The 20,578-nt window shown below is 37.4% G+C and overlaps 3 protein-coding genes across 11 annotated transcripts in view; 1 reads left to right on the top strand and 2 right to left on the bottom strand.

Annotated features, from left to right (window-relative positions):
- Positions 1-2,941, bottom strand: part of LOC139936972 (uncharacterized) — a 31,842-nt gene extending 28,901 nt beyond the window's left edge. The window contains exon 1 of the mRNA XM_071931862.1: positions 2,924-2,941. The gene's annotated coding sequence lies outside the window, so the exon portion shown is untranslated. The remainder of the gene's footprint in view (positions 1-2,923) is intronic.
- Positions 1-20,556, top strand: part of LOC139936969 (uncharacterized) — a 52,514-nt gene extending 31,958 nt beyond the window's left edge. For 4 of the 9 annotated variants that reach the window (XM_071931854.1, XM_071931849.1, XM_071931851.1 and 1 more), the window contains exons 2-8: positions 1,407-1,484; positions 2,431-2,716; positions 4,424-4,507; positions 6,767-6,838; positions 10,258-10,338; positions 15,848-15,940; positions 16,470-20,556. In XM_071931854.1, the coding sequence (XP_071787955.1) occupies positions 2,434-2,716; positions 4,424-4,507; positions 6,767-6,838; positions 10,258-10,338; positions 15,848-15,940; positions 16,470-16,858 (1,002 nt within the window). In that variant the 5' untranslated portion in view covers positions 1,407-1,484; positions 2,431-2,433 and the 3' untranslated portion in view covers positions 16,859-20,556. Of the gene's footprint in view, positions 1-1,384; positions 1,485-2,430; positions 2,717-3,333; positions 3,727-4,423; positions 4,508-6,766; positions 6,839-10,257; positions 10,339-15,847; positions 15,941-16,469 lie in introns of those variants that run through there. The other 5 variants (XM_071931850.1, XM_071931852.1, XM_071931855.1 and 2 more) reach the window with 4 other exon arrangements.
- The window catches only part of LOC139936968 (4-hydroxy-2-methyl-3-oxo-4-farnesyl-3,4-dihydroquinoline-1-oxide ketoreductase-like), a 90,065-nt gene that overhangs the window by 28,901 nt on the left and 40,586 nt on the right, over positions 1-20,578 (bottom strand). The gene's annotated exons all lie outside the window — the stretch shown is intronic.

Here is a 20,578-nt window from a genome sequence, read left to right as displayed (position 1 = left end):
TATGTTCAAACATTTATAAAAATAAAAGGATTGATTTTTAGTACAAATCACTAGTGCATTATTATGCCAACATTCAAATTCATGAGTTAAACTCAAACAAATTTGATTCTATGGTGTGCCAATATATATGGGGGAAAAAAATAATTATTTTATGTGAAAATGATTTTTTTTTAATTTTTTTTTTATTAACTGCATACTGTAATAAATTCTGGTAAGTGTAATAAATATTATGTCTACATTAAAGAGAAAATATCATAGATTGGTTTCTTATCTCCTGAAACCAACATTACTGGTCTGAGATGGGGTAAAACGGATTGTTGTGAAGTGTGTGTGTTTCAAGGGGGGGGGGGGGTGGGTGTTTTACTTTATAAATAAGGCCTTATGATATCTCAAAACTGGACTGCAAATTGTTCAAGTGCAGGCTCGAGGCACTCCTGGTTCAATTGTTCCATGATAGAGGAACGAACCTCTAGTTCTAGGAGTAGCTCGAAGCCAGTAGTTTTAATGAAGGGCCAGTAAACTGCAGACCAAACAAGTCCAGCAGTCTTGCTTTTTTTAATTGTTAAATAGGCCTATGTGTTCAATCAAGTGTTGACTGAAGCTGATAAAATACCAGACTCAACATGCCCAACAATAACTGGGGCCCTGTACATAAGCCCTACTCCTTTTTTTTTAAATTATCGTAATATTGGTTGATAATGACAAGTTTAAAATAAAAGGGGTACAGCGCCCCTCTGGTTTTAATAAAATACCAAATTCTATGGAGTTAATGAGGTGCATGTACCGTATAGGCCTAGTGACCCATCTAGATGTTGTAACATAACCCTCCTGCCGACGGCGGGAGGGTTACAATATCGCAACTGAGTTATGTTATCACAACTATGACCCATCATGGAGAAAAATTGAATAATTTTCTCCTGTGTGTGTTCAAATAAAATCAGTTGTTTATAATCTGTCACTCGGGATGTTACATTTATCAGGTTTTAAATGACATCCACCTTTTATTTCACTTGGCAATAGTCAAAGACCAGTCTTCTCACTTGATGTATCTCAACATGTGCATAAAATAACAAACCTGTGAAAATTTGAGCTCAATTGGTCGTCGAAGTTGCGAGATAATGAAAGAAAAAACACCCTTGCCACACGAAGTTGTGTGCTTTCAGATATTTGATTTCGAGACCTCACAACTCAAATTCTAAATCTGAGGTCTGGAAAACAAATTTGTGGAAAATTACTTCTTTCTCGAAAACTGCATCACTTCAGAGGGAGCCGTTTCTCACAATGTTTTATACCATCAACCTCTCCCTATTACTCGTTATCAAGTAAGGTTTTATGCTAATAATTATTTTGAGTAATGACCAATGTAGTTTCCACTGCCTTTAAGATCATGATGGTGTATTTCACAGTTGGATGTTGACGAATTCGGCTGGGACACAACACAGTAATCTGCATAAAGGCAACATCAAGTTGAATCAAGGTCACTGGTAAGGTCAAACATAGTTTCCCTGAGATTTAACAAGTGGGTAAAACTCCTGGATGTTGACCGACTGCTGTCTCCCAACCATGCTTTTTTAACTAGGCAATATCTGTTGTATGAGCTGCATGCACTCAACAAAGATAATATGAAAATGATTCAATGAAAAAGCATTGTTTTTTTATTTATTTTATTAAGTCTTTGGTTAAATATTTAACATGTTTTCCAAGGGTCTGGGAAGTTTTTGTAGGCCACAAAACACAATGTCCACAGATTTACATCAAACTCACACAGTTTGAAAATAATGATCCAGTAGAATTTAAAAGGAACACAATGCCTTGATCGGTCGAGTTGGTCTTTGAAAAGCGTTTGTAACCGTTTGTTATAGAATGCAGACGATTAGAAAGATATGATACGATTAGAAAGTAGAATATAATGATCCACACAAGTATCACTCGAATTTGCATGGTTTTCCTTTTACCTCGTCGACAAACACGGTCGTCCATTTATATGGCCGACCGTGTTAGGAAAAGGAAAACCACACAGTTTCGAGCAAATGTGTGGATCATTGTATTCTACTTTTTAAACATCTGTCTAACCAATGGATTTTATAACAAACAGTTACAAACGCTTTTTAAAGACCAACTCGACCGATCCAAGGCAATGTGTTCCTTTAAAGCTGCTGTAGTTTTTGAGAAATTAGTCAAACAATGCCATGGAAATACGTTTCACATGCTAAACTAGTTTTTGTCTGGGGGAAATTATTTTTGTGACTTGTTTTATTCATTTCTTAAAAACTACAGCTCCTCAGCAAGTAATATTATAAGGGAAAGCTTTCTACCATCATTATCTTTAAACAATGTTAGTTAAATTTTAAGCTGTGGACATTGTGTTGTGTGTTTTAAATAGTACCCAAATATATAATTTTCAATTTTGTTTCGTCTTTCAATCCACAGAAAATGTCTTCACTACAAATGGAATGTGAGAAGTTTTTTAGAACCCTGAGTAAACAAATTCCAACTGACTGGAAGAAAATAGCCACCAGGTGTGAAATATCCTCCAGTAAAATTGATTCCATAAATCTTGATAATTTGCAAGTGGAGGAAAAATCATTCAAATTCCTAGTTCACCTGCGGAACAAATCTCCAAAATTGTTGGACTGGTCAAAAGTATTAGGCAAGGCTCTTTGTGATGAAGACAGGAATGACTTGGTTGGGCAGCTGGATAACTTCATACAGAAAGGTTTGTAAGAAGAGGTTTTACACTATTACTTGTATCTCAAACCTTTGAATGGAAGATAATGTTGTTGAAGATGTCCTTAGAGTTTGTTCTGCCTGACATAATGTCATTATGGTGAACATTTCAACTGTAAAAAAGAAATACAGTTTGCATTAAACTCGACAGAATACAATTTTGATTTAACATTATAACAAGTTAATGTGTGCTTACCAAAGTTGTCCTCACAAAACTAATTCTGGTATAAATTCAATGCCTTACTGTCTGTAGTCTCACAAAAACTTTGATTATCAACTTTGGACTCCTTAGACATCGTGCAACTACGTGTACATTTAGTGTATTGTCTGCCCATTGTCTGCTGCTAGTGTATTTTAACTGTAAAGATTCAGTGAGCATAAACATGCAAACTCTTATTATACTTTCTATAGACGATGTGACCTCTGACGTCACACAAAAACCATAACATGGTTCGCGTGCATACCGCCGGGCTAAACCTTTGTGTTTTGGCAGCCAGCTAGAAAGTGTACGCAATCTTATTATGACTACGCAACTCGGTGCCCGGCGAAACATGACGTATATAGTGTTTTGTCAACAGAGGGCGGTTTGAATGTAAACATAGGTCACATCGTCTATACTATAGCACAAAAAGAAACGGCCCCAAAATTGCACATCCAAGGTTTAATGTGGTGATGAAGCTGTACCAAAAACATTTTCAACATTTTCTCATTGCTACATCGGATCTCATCATCTGATACCAAACGTCTCTTCAGCGCGTCCAAAACCGGGCTGCCAAACTGATTTTTAAGTGTCGTAAATACGACCACGTCACACCGCTTCTCCATCAACTTCACTGGCTCCCAGTCCATCAGCGTATTGTTTTCAAGATTCTCACCATTGTATACAAATGCCTTCACAATACCGCTCCTACATATCTCACCAGTCTCATCAAGATTTACCAACCTGGAAGACCTGGCCTTTGCTCTGGTTCAGACAGTACACTCTTGGCAGTTCCAAAGGTGCATTCCGCTGCTGGGGATTGTGCTTTTTACGCACATGCTCCGTGCCTTTGGAACCGTCTCCCTAATCAAATTTGTTTCGCGGAGTTTTCAAGAAACATCTCAAAACTTTCGTGTTCAATGACTGATTGCTTTGACTGTTTTCCCATTATCAGTGCCATTATTTATTTGCTTATTGTTTAGTTTCTTGTAAAGCGCTGTGGTACCTCGTGTAAGAGCGCTATATCAATGTCTCTTATTATTATTATCATTATCATTATCATTATCATTATCATTATCATTATCATTATTATAACAGCAAAGATCGGTAGGGCCTTGTTCATTTGAGCTTCATCCTACACCGCACATAAAACAAACTGATACTGTGCTATCAAACTCTAAAAATGGTCACCGATTCCTAGCTGATTTTGCTTAGCATTTCCTTTTCTAAGCTCTGTCTTCAAGTTCTGTAAGGCAGCCATGTAAATCTTCAAGTTTAGTGAAAGGATTTTATGACTTAATTGGCACAAGTCATTATTAATTAATTTTATGACTTTTCGGTTATAGTTTATGACTTTAATAACTTTAATAATTAAGAATGAGAAAATACTTTCTCTTTTGGTTTGTTCTCATTGATTGTGCCGCTAATTGTCGTGAACTGTTTACATGTCAGCTTTATTATTATCATTTAATTATTCTTCTTAATTTTGTTTCATAGTGAAACAAGATGCCATGGACGAAGACAGTTCGGAGTCTCAATCTTCTTCGACTTCAAGAACACCAAAAAAAGGGTCTCCTAGAGGTAAACAACTAACAGTAACATTAACAGATTTTGATACTTTTTTTAGCACAGAACATAATGTCCACAGATTTACATTAAACTTACTCAGTTTGAAGATAACGATAGTAGAAGGCTTTTCATCTCATTCTCAGTGAGACGAAAATTATTTTGCATAGTAAAACCATATTAACCAGTTGGGGTATGTTATGGTAAAACACCATAACTGGTTATAACGTTTTTACCTGACTCCCAGTTAGTGCGCTCTTTGGGCACAGCAAGTAGGCCTAAGCCAGAATCAAAAGAACAAAGATGCCTGGAAGGACCATGTACCCGGACGTCCGACTCATTGTAGGTTGCTGAGACGCACAGAGCCTCAATGCCACTGTGGGACTAGCGACTTCTCTTTGGTTCGTCATTAACATGACCCAAACGCAGTTTCTGACTTTACTTGGAACAACTATCAACTAAGAGCAGACTCGCCCTGCTGACAATGGAGCGACTGTCAAATTGTGGCAATGTGTTTACCTCTCTCTACAAAAGTCGACCACACAAGCAATATCATAGCTACAATTGCTGGGCCTAATAGCCAGTATGGTGGGCCTAATAAAATCCTTTTGCAGACTCCATGCGTCTGCTTCAGCTCCGCTTCAGCTCCGCTTCTCATTTTATCGGCCGAAACTACACCCAACAATACCATCAGGTGCCTATAGGTGGTGGTTACTAGAGGGAATGTAGCCCACTCTCTTGTGCAGTCCCAACCCAAAATCTCCATTACAACAGCCACCTCGATCCTTGACTGGTTTGGGTCCATGGGTCATAGAAATAGAACCTGGTTTGCGCATCACTGCTGAGCCGTGGGGCATTGTGGGTAGGACCAAAGAGGGCGCTGTTGCATCTGTATTAAAAAGTTTTGCGATTTAAAGATGTCGGTTAGGGAAAGTGCATCAGTAGGCATGGCTCTACAGGTAGCTCAACACCCAAACAAAAAGTTGGTTCCAATGATAAGCTTTTTAGGTTTTAATTAAGTTGATATGACAAAGCCTTTATCTATGAACAGGATTTCTGTAAAAATGAGAAATCATTATTGTTAAAGAAACAACAAATCATCCGAAATTGCATGATGATTTTGTACAGATAACAAACAAACAAAAAGACAAATAATAATATAAATCAACATGGGTTGCAAACCCTTAAATGTACATTACCTTGTATTATGTTTTACCAGTTGTCTCCGGATAGTATAGAGTATACAATACTTATTACACATCTATGTTGGGTAAAAAACCTAAACAAGATATTCTTTTATTTATTCATTCTCATTCACTTCTCTTAAATGCACTGGATACTGTTGGTTAGTGGTAATTGCTCAAAATAATTGTTAGCATAAAAACTTACTTGTTAGCAATCAATTGAGAGATGTTGATAGTATAAAACATTATGAGAAAAGGCTCCCTCTACGTAACCTCGTTTTCTAGAAAGAAGTTATTTCTCACTAAAATATTTGAATTTGATTTCATATGATCCCAGAATTTAATTTTGAGGTCTCGAATTCAAGCATCTGAAAGCACACAATTTCGTGTGACAAGGGTGTATTTTCTTCCATTTATCTCGCAACCAATTGAGGTCAAAGGTTCACATGTTTTCTATTTTGTGCATATGTTGAGATACACCAAGTGAGAAGACTAGTCTTTGACAATTACTATAGTGTCCAGTGTCTTTAAGCACTCTGTTGTTGAAATATTATGTTGGATTATTAGCTGAACCGAAGTGAAGTTCGAGCACAAATGCAGCGTGGCGACGCTGTTGTTTAACGTAACTGCATTTGGTTGGTTGAATTAGAGAATTCCTATCATTGCAAAAGGGCACCCCAGGAAAACCCTGGAAACAAATTTGCAATGTCATAAGAAGACCATCTGGACAGGGTTTAGCAAGCCCACCCAACATGACAGAACTAGCCAAGGTGGCACCACAACAGTTGTATGTGTCCAATCTGTGAGTGATAAAATGAAATAATTATTATCTATTATATATCAGTGGGGTACCCGCTGCCAAAACATAGGATTCAAACTGCCTCTAGCTACCGGGCAATCTCGGTAGTCTAGTTGGTGAGACACTGCTCTAGAATTGCAAGGGTCGTGGGTTCGAATCCCACCCGAGTAATATGCCTGTGATATTTTTCACAGGACTCGGGAAAGTACTGAGTATACAGTGCTAACACACATCGGTGTATGGGTAAAAAACCAAAATTAATAAATTATTGTATGAGTTTGTAACAAACAGATATGTCTGTACTTGGTGATTTGGCAGTGACTCCTCGTCAGAATCTGATAAAGAGAAACACCAAAGCAGAAGGTAAGTTAAGATGAGTACTTAGAAACGGTTTCAAATGTTATTTAGTGATGCTCTGCTTTATTGCAAGGTCTAAACTAGTATTGTAAAGGAAATTATTTCACACATCACACTGATTAGCTTCATTGCCAATACAAACATTTTTCAACAAGATATTCTTTTATTTAAAAGTCACAAGTCACAAAAATAACTGTTGTCTTGGTAGACAAAAATTATTCTACCATGTGAAACGTATTTTCGTGACATTGTTGCTGGTTTGAGAGTGTATAGACCAATCCGACGCGCACCGGGCGACCGCAAGTGTTGGAGCACCGCGCTCCACTGCTACAGTATACATGTGTCTAGCCCTATCTAGGACTCTTTCTCTGTACACAGGAACAGAGTCCTAACTACTGAGGCCCGTTTCTGGGGCGGAACAATTTCACAGCTTCATAACTTAAATCTTACCTGCGACAAGCCACTAATTTCAACAGATTCACATTCCATGGCGGCATACATTTTTCTGCGGTGGGTTTTGGTCCTCATATTTTCCTCACAAATCCGTCATTTTTGTGTAATAATGCAGCTTCCAACGTTAAAAAATTCCCGTTTTGATCGTTTTCTCACAGTTTTGTCTGTTGTCGTGCGTACGCGTATACATTCGCGTGCAAGATGCATGATGCAAGCTTAGACGCATGAATTCTTGCTCACCGTATCTTGACTGCACAGCATTAACAACACAATTCAAAATTTGCGCGTCGTGCGTCTTGCGTACACACGGCAGACTGTGAGAGTACGAACAAAAATGGGAATTCCTTAACGTTGGGAGCTGCATTATTTCATGAAAATTACGGATTTGTGAAGAATATATGACGATCAAAACCCACCGCAGAAAAACATATGCTGCCATGGAATGTGAATCTGTTGAAATTTGTGCTTTCTTGCAGGTAAGATTTGAGTTATGAAGCTGTGAAAATTTTCCGCCCAGAAATGTACCCTGATGTCCAGGACGTCACTGTAGTACAAAACGAAAGTGTAAGGCCGCCAGGGCTAACATGTGCCTAGTTTTGTACACAAAGACCGTACGAGGAAATCATGTTCCTTTTTCACTCTTTATGGAAATTAAATATTTTCCTCAACGACTTACACTATTTCCTATCCAGGAAATCATGATATACTAATGTAGATCACTCAGTGACTGACCACAAATATTTGCAACAAAATAGAAACCGAATCATCTTGAGAAACGGTGCTTGTCTTGTGAGTTAGGGGGAAAAGATGCGGAAACTGTCGAAATCGGCAGAGTATTTTGTCAGAATTTCATAATTTTACTCTGTGCCTAAATTTAAAATATTATCAAGAATGTAGTAATTCGTCATATCATGCAGCCATGTCAGAGAAATCGCATAGATTGTCGAGGAAGACATTAAATTTCCATAAAAAGTGAAAAGGAAAACAATTTTCTCCTGTCTTTGTGCACTAAATTAGGCACAAAGACACCGCAGCAGTGGCGCGCGGCACCCATGGCGGCGCCCAGCACTTTTGCACCTGGATTGGTCTATACACTCGCACTTACATCATCTCATGCACGCAATGCTTAAGTAATAGCCGAAGTTTCATGTTGGTTTTTTCTTTCAATTACATCTGGAACACTATAATATAGGGGAAACTTGTTTTCCATCATTATCTATGTTAAAGACAGTGGACACTATTGGCAATTGTCAAAGACCAGTCTTCTTACTTGGTGTATCTCAACATATGTGACCCAGCACGAGTAAATGAGACACTTTGAGGTGAAAATGAAAATTGAGATTTTGATTTCATCATGTAAAGCTTAGTCACAGGATTAAAATGACACCTTACTGACCTCTATAGTGTTTACGGTTGTGAAGTTATGGTCGGTCAAAGGTCGCAGGTCACCGACAATATTCAAATTCAGGTTTACCACAAACAGGCTGTTAAACAAACGGTTCATTTTCTTTATTGCTAATTTTGCATGTAAATTCAGAACACCATAGCAACCAGACATATAAATTAAGATACTAACACAACATTTTTTGTTTACGTAGAACTGATCTTTATTTACATTACTGGACGGAAATTCATTATCTTTGGTTTGAGAAACTTATCTCAAAATAAACATTAAAAAAAAACATTTTTGGGCAAAATATCAACATAAATACATGTTTCGTCTCAACAGAGACAGTATTCGCCAATTCGTCAGAATTTTTAGACATATGCAGATTTGTTTGTTAGAAATACAAAATAAAAAACGACTAAGATTATGGTTTAAATTGACAAGTTTTGGGTGTTTCTGAAGATGATATGCCCCAGGAAATATCATTATTATAGGAAATTTAACGTTTAATTCCCCCATTTTTTTTGTGGGAAAGGACAATCGACATAATAAACATACGTTTTTTTGCTAAAACAAAAAAATGATTTTTGTTGCCCCATGTGCATTTTTTTGCACTCAGGGGGGCCTAACGAGAAATCGCCAATGCCGCAATCCGTCTCATTTACTCGCGCTGAGTCACATATGCATAAAATAACAAACCTGTGAAAATTTGAGCTCGATTGGTCATCGAAGTTGCGAGATAACTATGAAAGAAAGAAAGAAAATAACAAAGATCAACTTGGATGTTACATAAAACAAATAATGAATGTTTTTCATTCGTGCAATGGTGCGAATATGTTCATTCGTTGAAAGCTTGAATGTTCCATTCAACTCGGCTCCGCCTCGTTGAATAGAACCTTCCATCTTTCAACTCATGAACATATTCGCACCATTGCACTCATAAACATTCATTATGTGTATACTGCCTTTAAGCAACAGAACAATATTCTCATAAATGTATATTTACATAAAGAACATTATAACACCCCTTGCAAGTATTCTGCCTGCTCATTGGTTTAGAGCACGTCACATGACATGTCTTAGTTTTGCTAGACGACGGCCGTGTGATAGTGCGTCGGTTTGCCATGCGCTAGTCCGAAGACTAGCACACGGCGTGCAGTACCCAGACGTTCGTTGCGTGTACGAGGATGATAAATTAATAGTCTGTAACCATTTCGGATTGCACGACAATACATGCAACACAGTAAGTAAAAGTGTTTGCAAACTGTATTCACGTCGTCTGTGGATTGTAGCATTCAGGTCTGTAACTTAATAATAATAATACAGGTTTTAGAAATGTTTGGGGTGTTATAAAACAAATATTGACTGCTTTTACTCGTGCAATGGTTAAAAACTATGACTCCCTCAGTGATCCCCGGAGCGTTCTATTTTCCCTCGGCTTCGCCTCGGGAAAATAGAACGCTCCGGGGATCACCTCGGGAGTCATAGTTTTAACCATAGCACTCGAAGCAGTCAATATTTGTATACTATTCTACTGAGGTTACTTAATATTACATTTGCTTCTTTTTATTTGTGGGATTTGTAGGAAGAACTGCAAAGAAGCGCCCCAATATTTCAACGTCGAGTGAGGAGGCAAAGTTAAAGTGCAAACGAAGGCTGCCAAATGGTAATTATTTCATAATTTATTTTCAAAAGAGAAATTTGTGAAGATATAATTTTCCAAACCCTTTATTAGCATTATTGTCAGAATGAATGGTCGAGATTTAGGCCTACATCACATTGAGTATTAGACCGGCAGCCCAGAGCACTTTGGTTAAACGAGGTACCAATATTTGAGTACAGGAACATTTAGTGGATAACCTGACATAGTCAGATATGGATGTCTATGGCTAAAATGAACACACACCAAAAATTAAATCCATACTCCATATCGTTTCCGAGATACAGCCTCTTAAAATATGCTAAAACCTCCCCTTTTGGGAGGTATTGAAATGACCAATAACACTGTTCTTAATACCAGTATCAACCGCCAGACATGTTTTGCTGCCTTGGGCCCGCGAGACACCCCCACCCCCTAGCCCTATATAGGACTCTTTCTCTGTACACAGGAACAGAGTCCTAACTATTGAGGCCCGTTTCTGGGGCGGAACAATTTCACAGCTTCATAACTTAAATCTTACCTGTGACAAGCCACTAATTTCAACAGATTCACATTCCATGGCGGCATACATTTTTCTGCGGTGGGTTTTGGTTCTCATATTTTCCTCACAAATCTGTCATTTTCGTGAAATAATGCAGCTTCCAACATTAAACAACTCCAGTTTTGATCGTTTTCTCACAGTTTTGTCTGTTGTCGTGCGTACGCGTATACATTCGCGTGCAAGACGCATGATGCAAGCTTAGACGCATGAATTCTTGCTCACCGTATCTTGACTGCACAGCGTTAACAACACAATTCAAAATTTGCGCGTCGTGCGTCTTGCGTACACACTGCAGACTGTGAGAGTACGAACAAAAATGGGAATTCCTTAACGTTGGGAGCTGCATTATTTCATGAAAATGACGAATTTGTGAAGAATATATGACGATCAAAACCCACCGCAGAAAAACATATGCTGCCATGGAATGTGAATCTGTTGAAATTGGTGCTTTCTTGCAGGTAAGATTTGAGTTATGAAGCTGTGAAAATTGTCAGCCCCAGAAATGTACCCTGATGTCCAGGATGTCACTGTAGTACAAAACGTGTAACGTGAAAGTGTAAGGCTGCCAGGGCTACCCCACCCCCATGCCCTGGGTAAAACATCTGAGGAACCACCTAAAACCAAGTTGAACTGACCAATAACACTGTTCTAAATACCAGTATCAACTGCCAGACAATGTTTTGCTGCTTTGGGCCCGCCAGACACCCCTGGCCCCACCCCCGGGGTTAAACATCGAAGGAACCACCTAAACCCAAGTTGAAAATGACCAATATACCTATTAAAAAAACTATTCTTAAATACTAACTTAGTATCAGCCGCTAGACAATGTTTTGTTGCATTAGGCCCGCAATTAGACACCCCTAGCTTATTTTAAGAGGCTGTATCTCGGAAACGATATAGAGTATGGATTAAATTTTGTGGTGTGTGTTCATTTAACCATAGTGGAACAGTTAGACAAAGTTTCATGTAAATCTGAGCTGATTTGACAACTGGGTAATTTCAACCCATAGGTTTGTACACTAAACATTTGGGGGAGGGGGTGTCTGGCAGGCCTAATGCAGCAGAAAATTTGTCTGGCGTCTGATATTTAGGTGTTCGGGCCAACAGCCCTCTTATTTTTTTATTATTTTTTTTTCTTTATTCATACTTCTTCTCCTTCTTCGCAGCGTCCCTTGTCCCCAAACAAAAGCACCTTTCCCAAACCTGTATGAACTTGAAACTTCCCCGGCAGACAGCCATATCTGACCACGTCAGGTTATCCACTAACTGTTCCTGTACTCAAATATTGGTACCTCGTTCCTTTAACCAGGCATGCAACTCTTCTGCGGAATTCCGCGTTTTTTGGGGTTTTTTTGCGTGAAAAAAAAACAACAAAAAAAGGGAAAAAAAGTTTGGGTTTTTTTGTTTGTTTTTTTCGTTTTCGTTTCGTTTTTATTTTATTTAGCCTTATATATGCCTGGCATTAACAGTGTACAACTACAATCATGTAAAATAAGCCTAGTACATGCTAAAAATGAACCTAAGAGCAGGGTCATTCCGTGTCAATTCAACACGCTTTTGGACCTGACCTTCACGGATTTAAATGAAATTCGGTGTGCTGATTGGACTCCCTGAGAAATGCCTAAATCCCAAATTTTATGTAATTCGGATCATTATTTTGGGAGATACGGCTTAACGAACTTTTGACTAATTAGCATGACCTGCTATGTTTGGACAATCATATCTCCAAAAGTAAAATACCTACAAAGATAATATTTATATCATTTTGAAGCTCTTGACATGGCCCACATTTGATAACATAAAATCAAAAAATTTCCACGCACCACCGAAAAAGTACGCAAAAGTTTGACCTTTGACCTTGATTTGCAAAAATGCGTATTTTTCAAAATGCGCAATTTTTTTTTTAATGCAAGTTTAAGATGTAAGCAACATTATTCTGGAAAATTGTGATAGGCACTCGTACAGTTTTTTTGTTATGATTTTTTGAACATTGGCTAACAAGGCCAAAACCATGAAAACGCATTGTACAACATACACAATGTACAGTGTACACAGTATTGTGTGGTAGTGTGTACAGAGTATTGTGTGGTAGTGTGTACACACACATTAAAAACCATGTCACCCTGGTAATAATATGGAGTCCAAAAGTATATTTCATGACATGACTTAATGAGCTAATTCATTTCATCCCCTTAATTTAATATAGGAGACACTGTGTATCCGACATACTGTATACATGTTATACAATGTACAGTGTACAGAGTATTCACATTTAGTGCTTTAAAAGCTTTATTTAGTCCTTTAAAAGTCAAGTCATGATCATAGACACTGTGACCCATTTAAATCACAAAGCAAGAAAAAAAGCAGGCTTAAGGCAGGTATCATTTAGGTTTATACTGGAGCATCCAAGTCTTTATTTCACTCGAGCATACAGCACCGGCTGTCGCAAGTAGATATCTCAACTGTCGCCTGAGAAAATACTCTCAACAACTGAAAGATTTAGCAGTGATCCAGAAGTTCAGGGACCATCAATGTCATCTGCACATCAGGATGTTTTTGTGCAGCCAAATACCGACATTAACATTATCAATGAGGCTATGACAATTATTGGTGTATCTCCAATCATAAGTAAGAAGAAAGCTCATGGAAGTTACATGGAAAACAAGGTTGAGAAACTAAAGACAACAATTTTAAAGCAGAAACTGGAAACTGCTACAGGAAAATAGTTCGGTGACGATGAAAGTGAGATGATAACTCAGTGGAAACGAAAGTTTCATTCCTTGACCAAGAAAAGTGAAAAAGTTCATGTCTTTGAGTGTCTTAGCAGTGAGTTGGAGGGTGAAAAGAATAGCAGATGAATTTAATTTGGAGCATCAAACTACATGCCAAGAAAATCAAAGAAACTGGTGAATTAGCAGGGAATGCTTTTCATTCCAAATCCTTTAGGCTGGAAAATCTCTTTCATTAAAAATGGTGCAAACTGTGAGAGACTTTTACTTGTTCAAGTCTGTCAGCAGACAAATGCCAGGGATGAAAGACTTTGTGTCGGTTACTGTTGATAATGAGAAGAAACATCTCCAGAAACATTTTGATCTTTGTATCTGAAAGAAGTGTTTGAACTTTTCAAGGAACATCCTCCTGAAAGTTTTGCTGAAAATTTGCTGAACTTGGGCTGAAGCATTGCATTCTTGCCGGATCTAGTGAAATGCATTTAGTTTGTGTTTGTACTATACATCAAAATGTGAAACTCGAAAGTTGAATGATTATCTTTGAATTTCTAGTGTACATGTATCATGTACACATTACTACACATTACACTGTATACATGTATGTACATGTATGTATAATGTACATGTACAATGCGTTTTTATGGTTTTGGCCTTGTTGAAAAAATCATAACAAAAAAGCTGTAAGAGTGCCCATCACAATTTTTCAGAATATTGTTGCTTACATTTTAAACTTGCATTTAAAAAAAAAAATTCGCATTTTGAAAATTACGCATTTTCGCAGGTCAAGGTCAAAGGTCCAATTTTTGCGTATTTTTTCGGTGGTGCGTTGAAATTTTTTGATTTTATGTTATCAAATGTGGGCCATGTCAAGAGCTTCAAAATGATGTAAATATTATCTTTGTAGGTGTTTTACTTTTGGAGATATGATTGTCCAAACGTAGCAGGTCATGCTAATTAGTCAAAAGTTCGTTAAGCCGTATCTCCCAAAATAATGATCCGAATTACATAAAATTTGGGATTTGGGCATTTCTCAGGCAGTCCAATCAGCACACCGAATTTGATTTAAATCCGTGAAGGTCAGGTCCAAAAGCGTGTTGAATTGACACGGAATGACCCAGCATATTAAACCTCAACATTTTCTAGGCTACCATTGTGGGTATCATGTCCCGTGGCGTTTCGGCTGCCTCGCTCTGGACTTGCCTTGTGCCTTTGAAAATGTTCCTCTTTTTTTTCAACGGGCAGTTGCATGCCTGTTTAACCAAAGTGATCTGGGCTGCCGGTCTATATGTTATGTATTCGACAATCTAGTTTTTATCTGCCATATACTTCTTGGAAGTAAAAGCCATTGGTAAATATGACAGTTCCAATTTTTGGTCCAGTGCATGAACAAATGAATCATTGTCCTTCAGCTGTGTACAAACAACTTTGTTTTTCTTTTTGAAACAAGATTAACTGTCAAAATTTGTTAAGAGAAAACAATATTTTACTTGCCCACAGTACTAAAAATACTGGGTTCGATTTCACAAAGAGTTAGGACTCGTCTTATCTCGAGTTAGGACGCGTCCTAGGAACGATTTCACAAAATATAAGAAGGGTTTGCACCTCCTAACTTCCATGGCACTGGCTCTGAACCCGTCCTAAATTAAAGTATTTGAACATCACAATTAGATTTAAATGCACAAAACATTTATTGTTTACCGAGTCGCGGCAGTGAGTGGCGGGAAAAATTGGTTACACTCACGACACATTCTTACACAGTTTTTCCACTTAATTTTGGGTTTCCCCTCCTTTCACTCAACATCCAAACACAAAACAGCTTACCAAGGCTTTATTCAAACACACATTGATTGTTCACCATAAAGGTTTAAAGTCAACCAACATGTTTTCGCCACTAAGCAAAAAAAGAAAAAGATCAACGTTTTGTTATTTTCTGGAGAAGAGAGAGTACACGATCATGTAATGTGCAAACCATACAACCGTTTCATTAACTAGGCGATACAGGCATAAAATAGGTGTTGAAATAGCATTTTTAGCCTCGCCCAAGAATTTGTTTAATACTTAAGACAGGTTTTGTGAAATAGATCCTAGGACTGGTCTTATGTAGGATCGATTTTAAGGCTAGGACTCGTCCTAAATCTTAGGACCGAACCTCTTAGGAAGAGTTTTGTGAAATCGACCCCTTGACTCATTGATAGTTGTCCAGTGGGTATTAGACCTGATTTTTTTGAGGGATTATTTTTTGTAGATGACAAAGAAAACCTTGCTGGTACAGCATGTAGCTCTCCGAGAAAGACCGAGAAAGTAAAGAAGGAAAAACCAACATTCCTACCAGTGCAACGTAAGTTTATTTTACTAAAATAAATAAATTAAATTAAATAAAAAAATTGTATACATCCTTGAAAATTTTGCCTCCTGACGATAACTAGAGCAAGCTAGTCGAAACTTTGAGACCATTTTAAGAACTGACTCTGTAGTAGTGTAGTTAATATTGATCCTATAAGCTAGTAGTCCCATAAGAATGGCTATTATGAACTCTTCTGAAAATGGAGTGGACAAATTTGAAATGCCAAACATCTACAGAGCGCCAGATGCTTGGTCACCAGTTGTTATTTATGTCAAAACAATTTGGTAACAGACTGCTTTAATGTCTTACACTTCTTTCAAATAGTACTTTCCCCGCTTGCCCTCCGCATGAACATGTCTAGTTTATCATTGGTGGTACAGTGTATCTCATATAAAAGATTGATTTTGTCCGTACCACCACCACCATGAAGCCTGCACTGTGCATTCCTGCAAAATTTTACTTTTTTTCTCGGTAAATTAACTTAAAAACTGAACATGTTCTTGAACTCTTTTTGTTATTACAGCACCCCCTGGTAAATTGAAGCAAGTCAATGAGATCAGCAAGGAAGAACCATTACGCAGTGATTATACAAAAGTATGGAATGATCACATGCTCGATCCAACAGGTACAAACAAACCCCAAAAGGGCGATGACAACTACTATTTCCATTGTTTTGTAAGGGATGACAGTGGAGTAAGCATTTACACATCATGCTTCTGTAAATACCAAAAGGATTGTTCGCAAATCTATCGGAAGGTCAAAGCCAGCACACAGGAAAAGCCAATTTATTTGTCTCGCTTCAGAGTTGAATATCAAACACCAGATTATTTAGGCAAACCTGGTAGGAGCAACTTCAGGTTGATAATCAACGAATGGTCAGTAGTTAAGAAAGCCTACCAAATGTCAAAGTAATTTTCTTGACAAATGTAACGTCTAAGCTTCAATGTCTATATTAGAGATGGTAAAAGGGGTTTGACTAAAGGGGTTTGTCCACACTAAGGTAATTTTGATACCTGTAAATGGAGGGTACAAAAAAGGCAACACTTTCCCCTTTATTTGGTTTTGTACAAATCTCAGCTGATACTGAGTGTGCTTACCAAACAGTATACAACATCTCTTGTTATTTAAGAAAATATGCTGTCGTCTTTAAGACATTGATTGCAATGAGGATAGACATTTTGTATTGGAATTGACTGGAAAGTCCTGACATGAATAACCATGAGATTAGTTTACTCAAAAGTTAATAAATTGCCCATTGCCCACTTTTATGGTTATCTGTATTATGGACAGACATATTTTGACAGATACCAGTTAAACTTTTTTAGCGTGCGATTGAGCCATTGTTGTCCCCTTCTGAAGGGTATATTCAATTCTCAAAAATCTTCACGATAAATCATCATATTGGCGATATATACCTGACGATATATCCATGTTACCATTATATCGATACCTGTCCATGTTACAAACCTAATATCTTCAAGATAACTCTCTGTAGTTTACACAGTTGTCTTGGTTTAGCCTGGAAACATTCCTCACATGGACAGCAATGTAAGGGACAACTTTCTTTGGCAAACTTTTTATATTAAAGACATGGAAACTATTGGTAATTGTCAAAGAACAGTCTTCTCACTTAGAATAGTGTATCTCAACATATGCACAAAATAACAAACCTGTGAAAATTTGAACTCAATTGGTCGTCGAAGTTGTGAGATAATAATGGAAGAGAAAAAACACCCTTGTAACATGAAGTTGTATGCTTTAAGATGCTTGATTCCGAAACCTCAAAATCTAGTTCTGAGGTCTCAAAATCAAATTCGTGGAAAATTACTTCTTTCTCAAAAACTTTGTTACTTCAGAGGCAGCCGTTTCTCACAATGTTTGTTTACTATTAACAGCTCCCCATTACTCGCTACCAAGTAAGGTTTTATGCTAATAATTTGTTTGAGTAATTACCAATAGTGCCCACTGCCTCTAATATTCCTTTCTCACCGTTTATGTATAAAATGTCTGTTCAACATTCCCGTGTTACAAACATAATCATCTCAAAGAAGATCCCCACGCAAATTGCTTTGCTCTTTGCAAAGAAACATCCTGGAGTGGTTTGGAATAAGGGAATCAATGTGTGGTGAAGAGGTTTTCAACTAGTGGGCCTGGTTCTTGATAATTTTACCTTTTTCGGTCAAAAAACATCAACACTTTTTGGTCAAAAAGTAAAACAAGGCAAAAATTATAATTGTTCAATGATTTCTTTCAACACAACACCCCCTCCAGCTATGAAATGGTAAGGCCCTCTGGTAAACAACTCCTTATAAGGAGATTGGTGTGCGCGTCACGCGTATCGCGTGATGTGGCACAACTATTCCAGCCGTTGCTCTCGACCAATAGGAATGAAGAAACTGTCTTATAAGCACATGTTTCAACACTTTTAACTGGTGTTATATCATCGGTTCAAACACCCCCACATGATGCACTCTCGACCAATCAGAATGGATAAACTGTCTTAGGTATTTATGAATGTGCATTTTATTTTTGCCACCCATTAATATAAAAAAAGTCACACCAAAAGGCCCCATTTGTGGACTGAGCCAAATACAGATAATCTAAGAAAGAAAAAAGTTCCACTCGCCTTTGTTTTCCTTATTAGTGACCTTTTGTAGGAGTTTGTGTGACATTGCTACTTTATGTTATCTTAAAGAAAGTCTTTTTGTTTTCATGTTTGAGAATGGCTATAATTGGATTATTGCTCTGTACTCCGTTTTGTAGAGTAGTATCTGCTTTTTAAAAAAAATTTTAGTGTAAGTGTAAGTGTAATGTGTATTTTTTTAAAAATATATACTCGGATATATTTTAAGTATTTTAACAATTTGCAAAGTTTCATAACTCAGATCTTACCATCATGAAGCCACCAATTTCACCGGAATCACATTCCATGGCAGCATAAAATTGTCTTTGGTGGATTTTGGATGTCATAGATTCCTCATAATTCTGTCATTTTAGATGCAGGATGCTTGAAATGCGCATATCTTGCTTTGCGTTTTCATGTTAGTGTGCGCGCTGTCCATAAGTCAGGGTAATGTGACCAAAAGTGCAATACAAATTTGGCACGTTTTGCGGCATGCGTAACGGTAAATCGCAGCCTTGCACACATTCGCAAACACACGCAAACGCCCTTGTGTCATTTTTCTTCTTAATAAGCTGTGTTTAAAGTTGCAGCCTTTTACGTTGAGAGCTGCATTGTTTCATGAAAATAACTGATTAATGAGGAACTCACGGCAAAAACCTATTAACCCAATTCACCTGACGTCATCATCAGAATAATCTTGGATGCGCCATTTTGGTGGTCAATGTCTACATGTGTTATTCAGTGAAGTGCGCATTTTTAGGCGACGCGGAGTTTTCACGTAAACCTTTTGACCACCAACATGGTGAGTGTCGCATCAGTCACCGCTTGTGACGCGCGTGCAAGGGGTCAATAACATAAAAATGTATGCTGCCAGCCGTGGAGTGTGAATATGGTAAAGTTAGTGGCTTCTTGTAGAACTAGCCTATTATAAATCCTTAGAAAAAAGCGATAAATTTGAATATTAATTTTATTGAAGGCTTTTGTGAATAGGAAAAAACGGAATGTTTCGTCCACTTTCGGCAAATTAAATGCCTTGGACAAAAACTACATCACAGAATTGGAACAAAGTCCATAGTAATATCTTTACACTGTTCATATTATGTTTTGAATGACAACATATAGTTCTTTCTTTAAAATGTCCAGTAACGTTGCATTGTGAAATGCAGGTTAATTTTTACATCATAGGTTGTTATTATTTTTTTTAAAGCTTTAATGTTCCAACTGCTTTTATAATCAAGACTGAAATAAATAGACATTATAAAAACATTATATTGTGTATGGGGTGTAATTGTGAAACTATCCAAAAGATCACTTAATAGTGGCCCTTTGATTGTATTTTTTAAAATGCTTTGGAAACTAAGATTCCCTTCCTTCAAAATGGCACGCTAAACTTTTATAATGCCAATAGGCCATACCCTTCAAAATGTCACCCATAAACTAATAAGGTCCATTATTCAAGTGCCACCTATAACTCTTAAAAGGCAACACCCTTCAAAGTGTTGCCCATAAACTCCTAAAAAGGTCATACCCGTCAAAAACATAAATGTGATGGAGATATTTAATGAAACATGAATTTAGATGTTTTACTTTGTCATATCTTTTTGAAAAAGTCGAGAAGTAAGATAAACCCTCTCCAAAATTCCACAACTATAAAACAGGGGAAAATGTCCCTTGTTAATACATCAAAGATGGCGGTCTACATGTACTTAGAGATGAATAAAACTTAAGAGAAAAACAAGTCATGTAGTCTGAAAGGTATATTAACATTGCAACACAAATTGCCATATTTTAATATGAAACAGTTGAACTGTATTTAATAATATTACATTTGCATAGAGCACAAGCACCAAAAGCTTTGATAGCAATAACATTTAGGTCTACCTATCACATCGTTTTGTATTTGGTCGGAATGATACACGCATAATATGGAGGGATAACAATAAATTACGAATGCTGGAGTGTTTTGTTTCACATTACAACTGCAGTAGTTTTAGTAACAAACAAACCTC

Source organism: Asterias amurensis, chromosome 5, assembly GCF_032118995.1.
Source record: "Asterias amurensis chromosome 5, ASM3211899v1".
Taxonomy (NCBI): domain Eukaryota; kingdom Metazoa; phylum Echinodermata; class Asteroidea; order Forcipulatida; family Asteriidae; genus Asterias; species Asterias amurensis.
The sequence above is the reverse complement of the archived record's forward strand: the minus strand, read 5'-3'. Positions and strand labels throughout refer to the sequence as shown.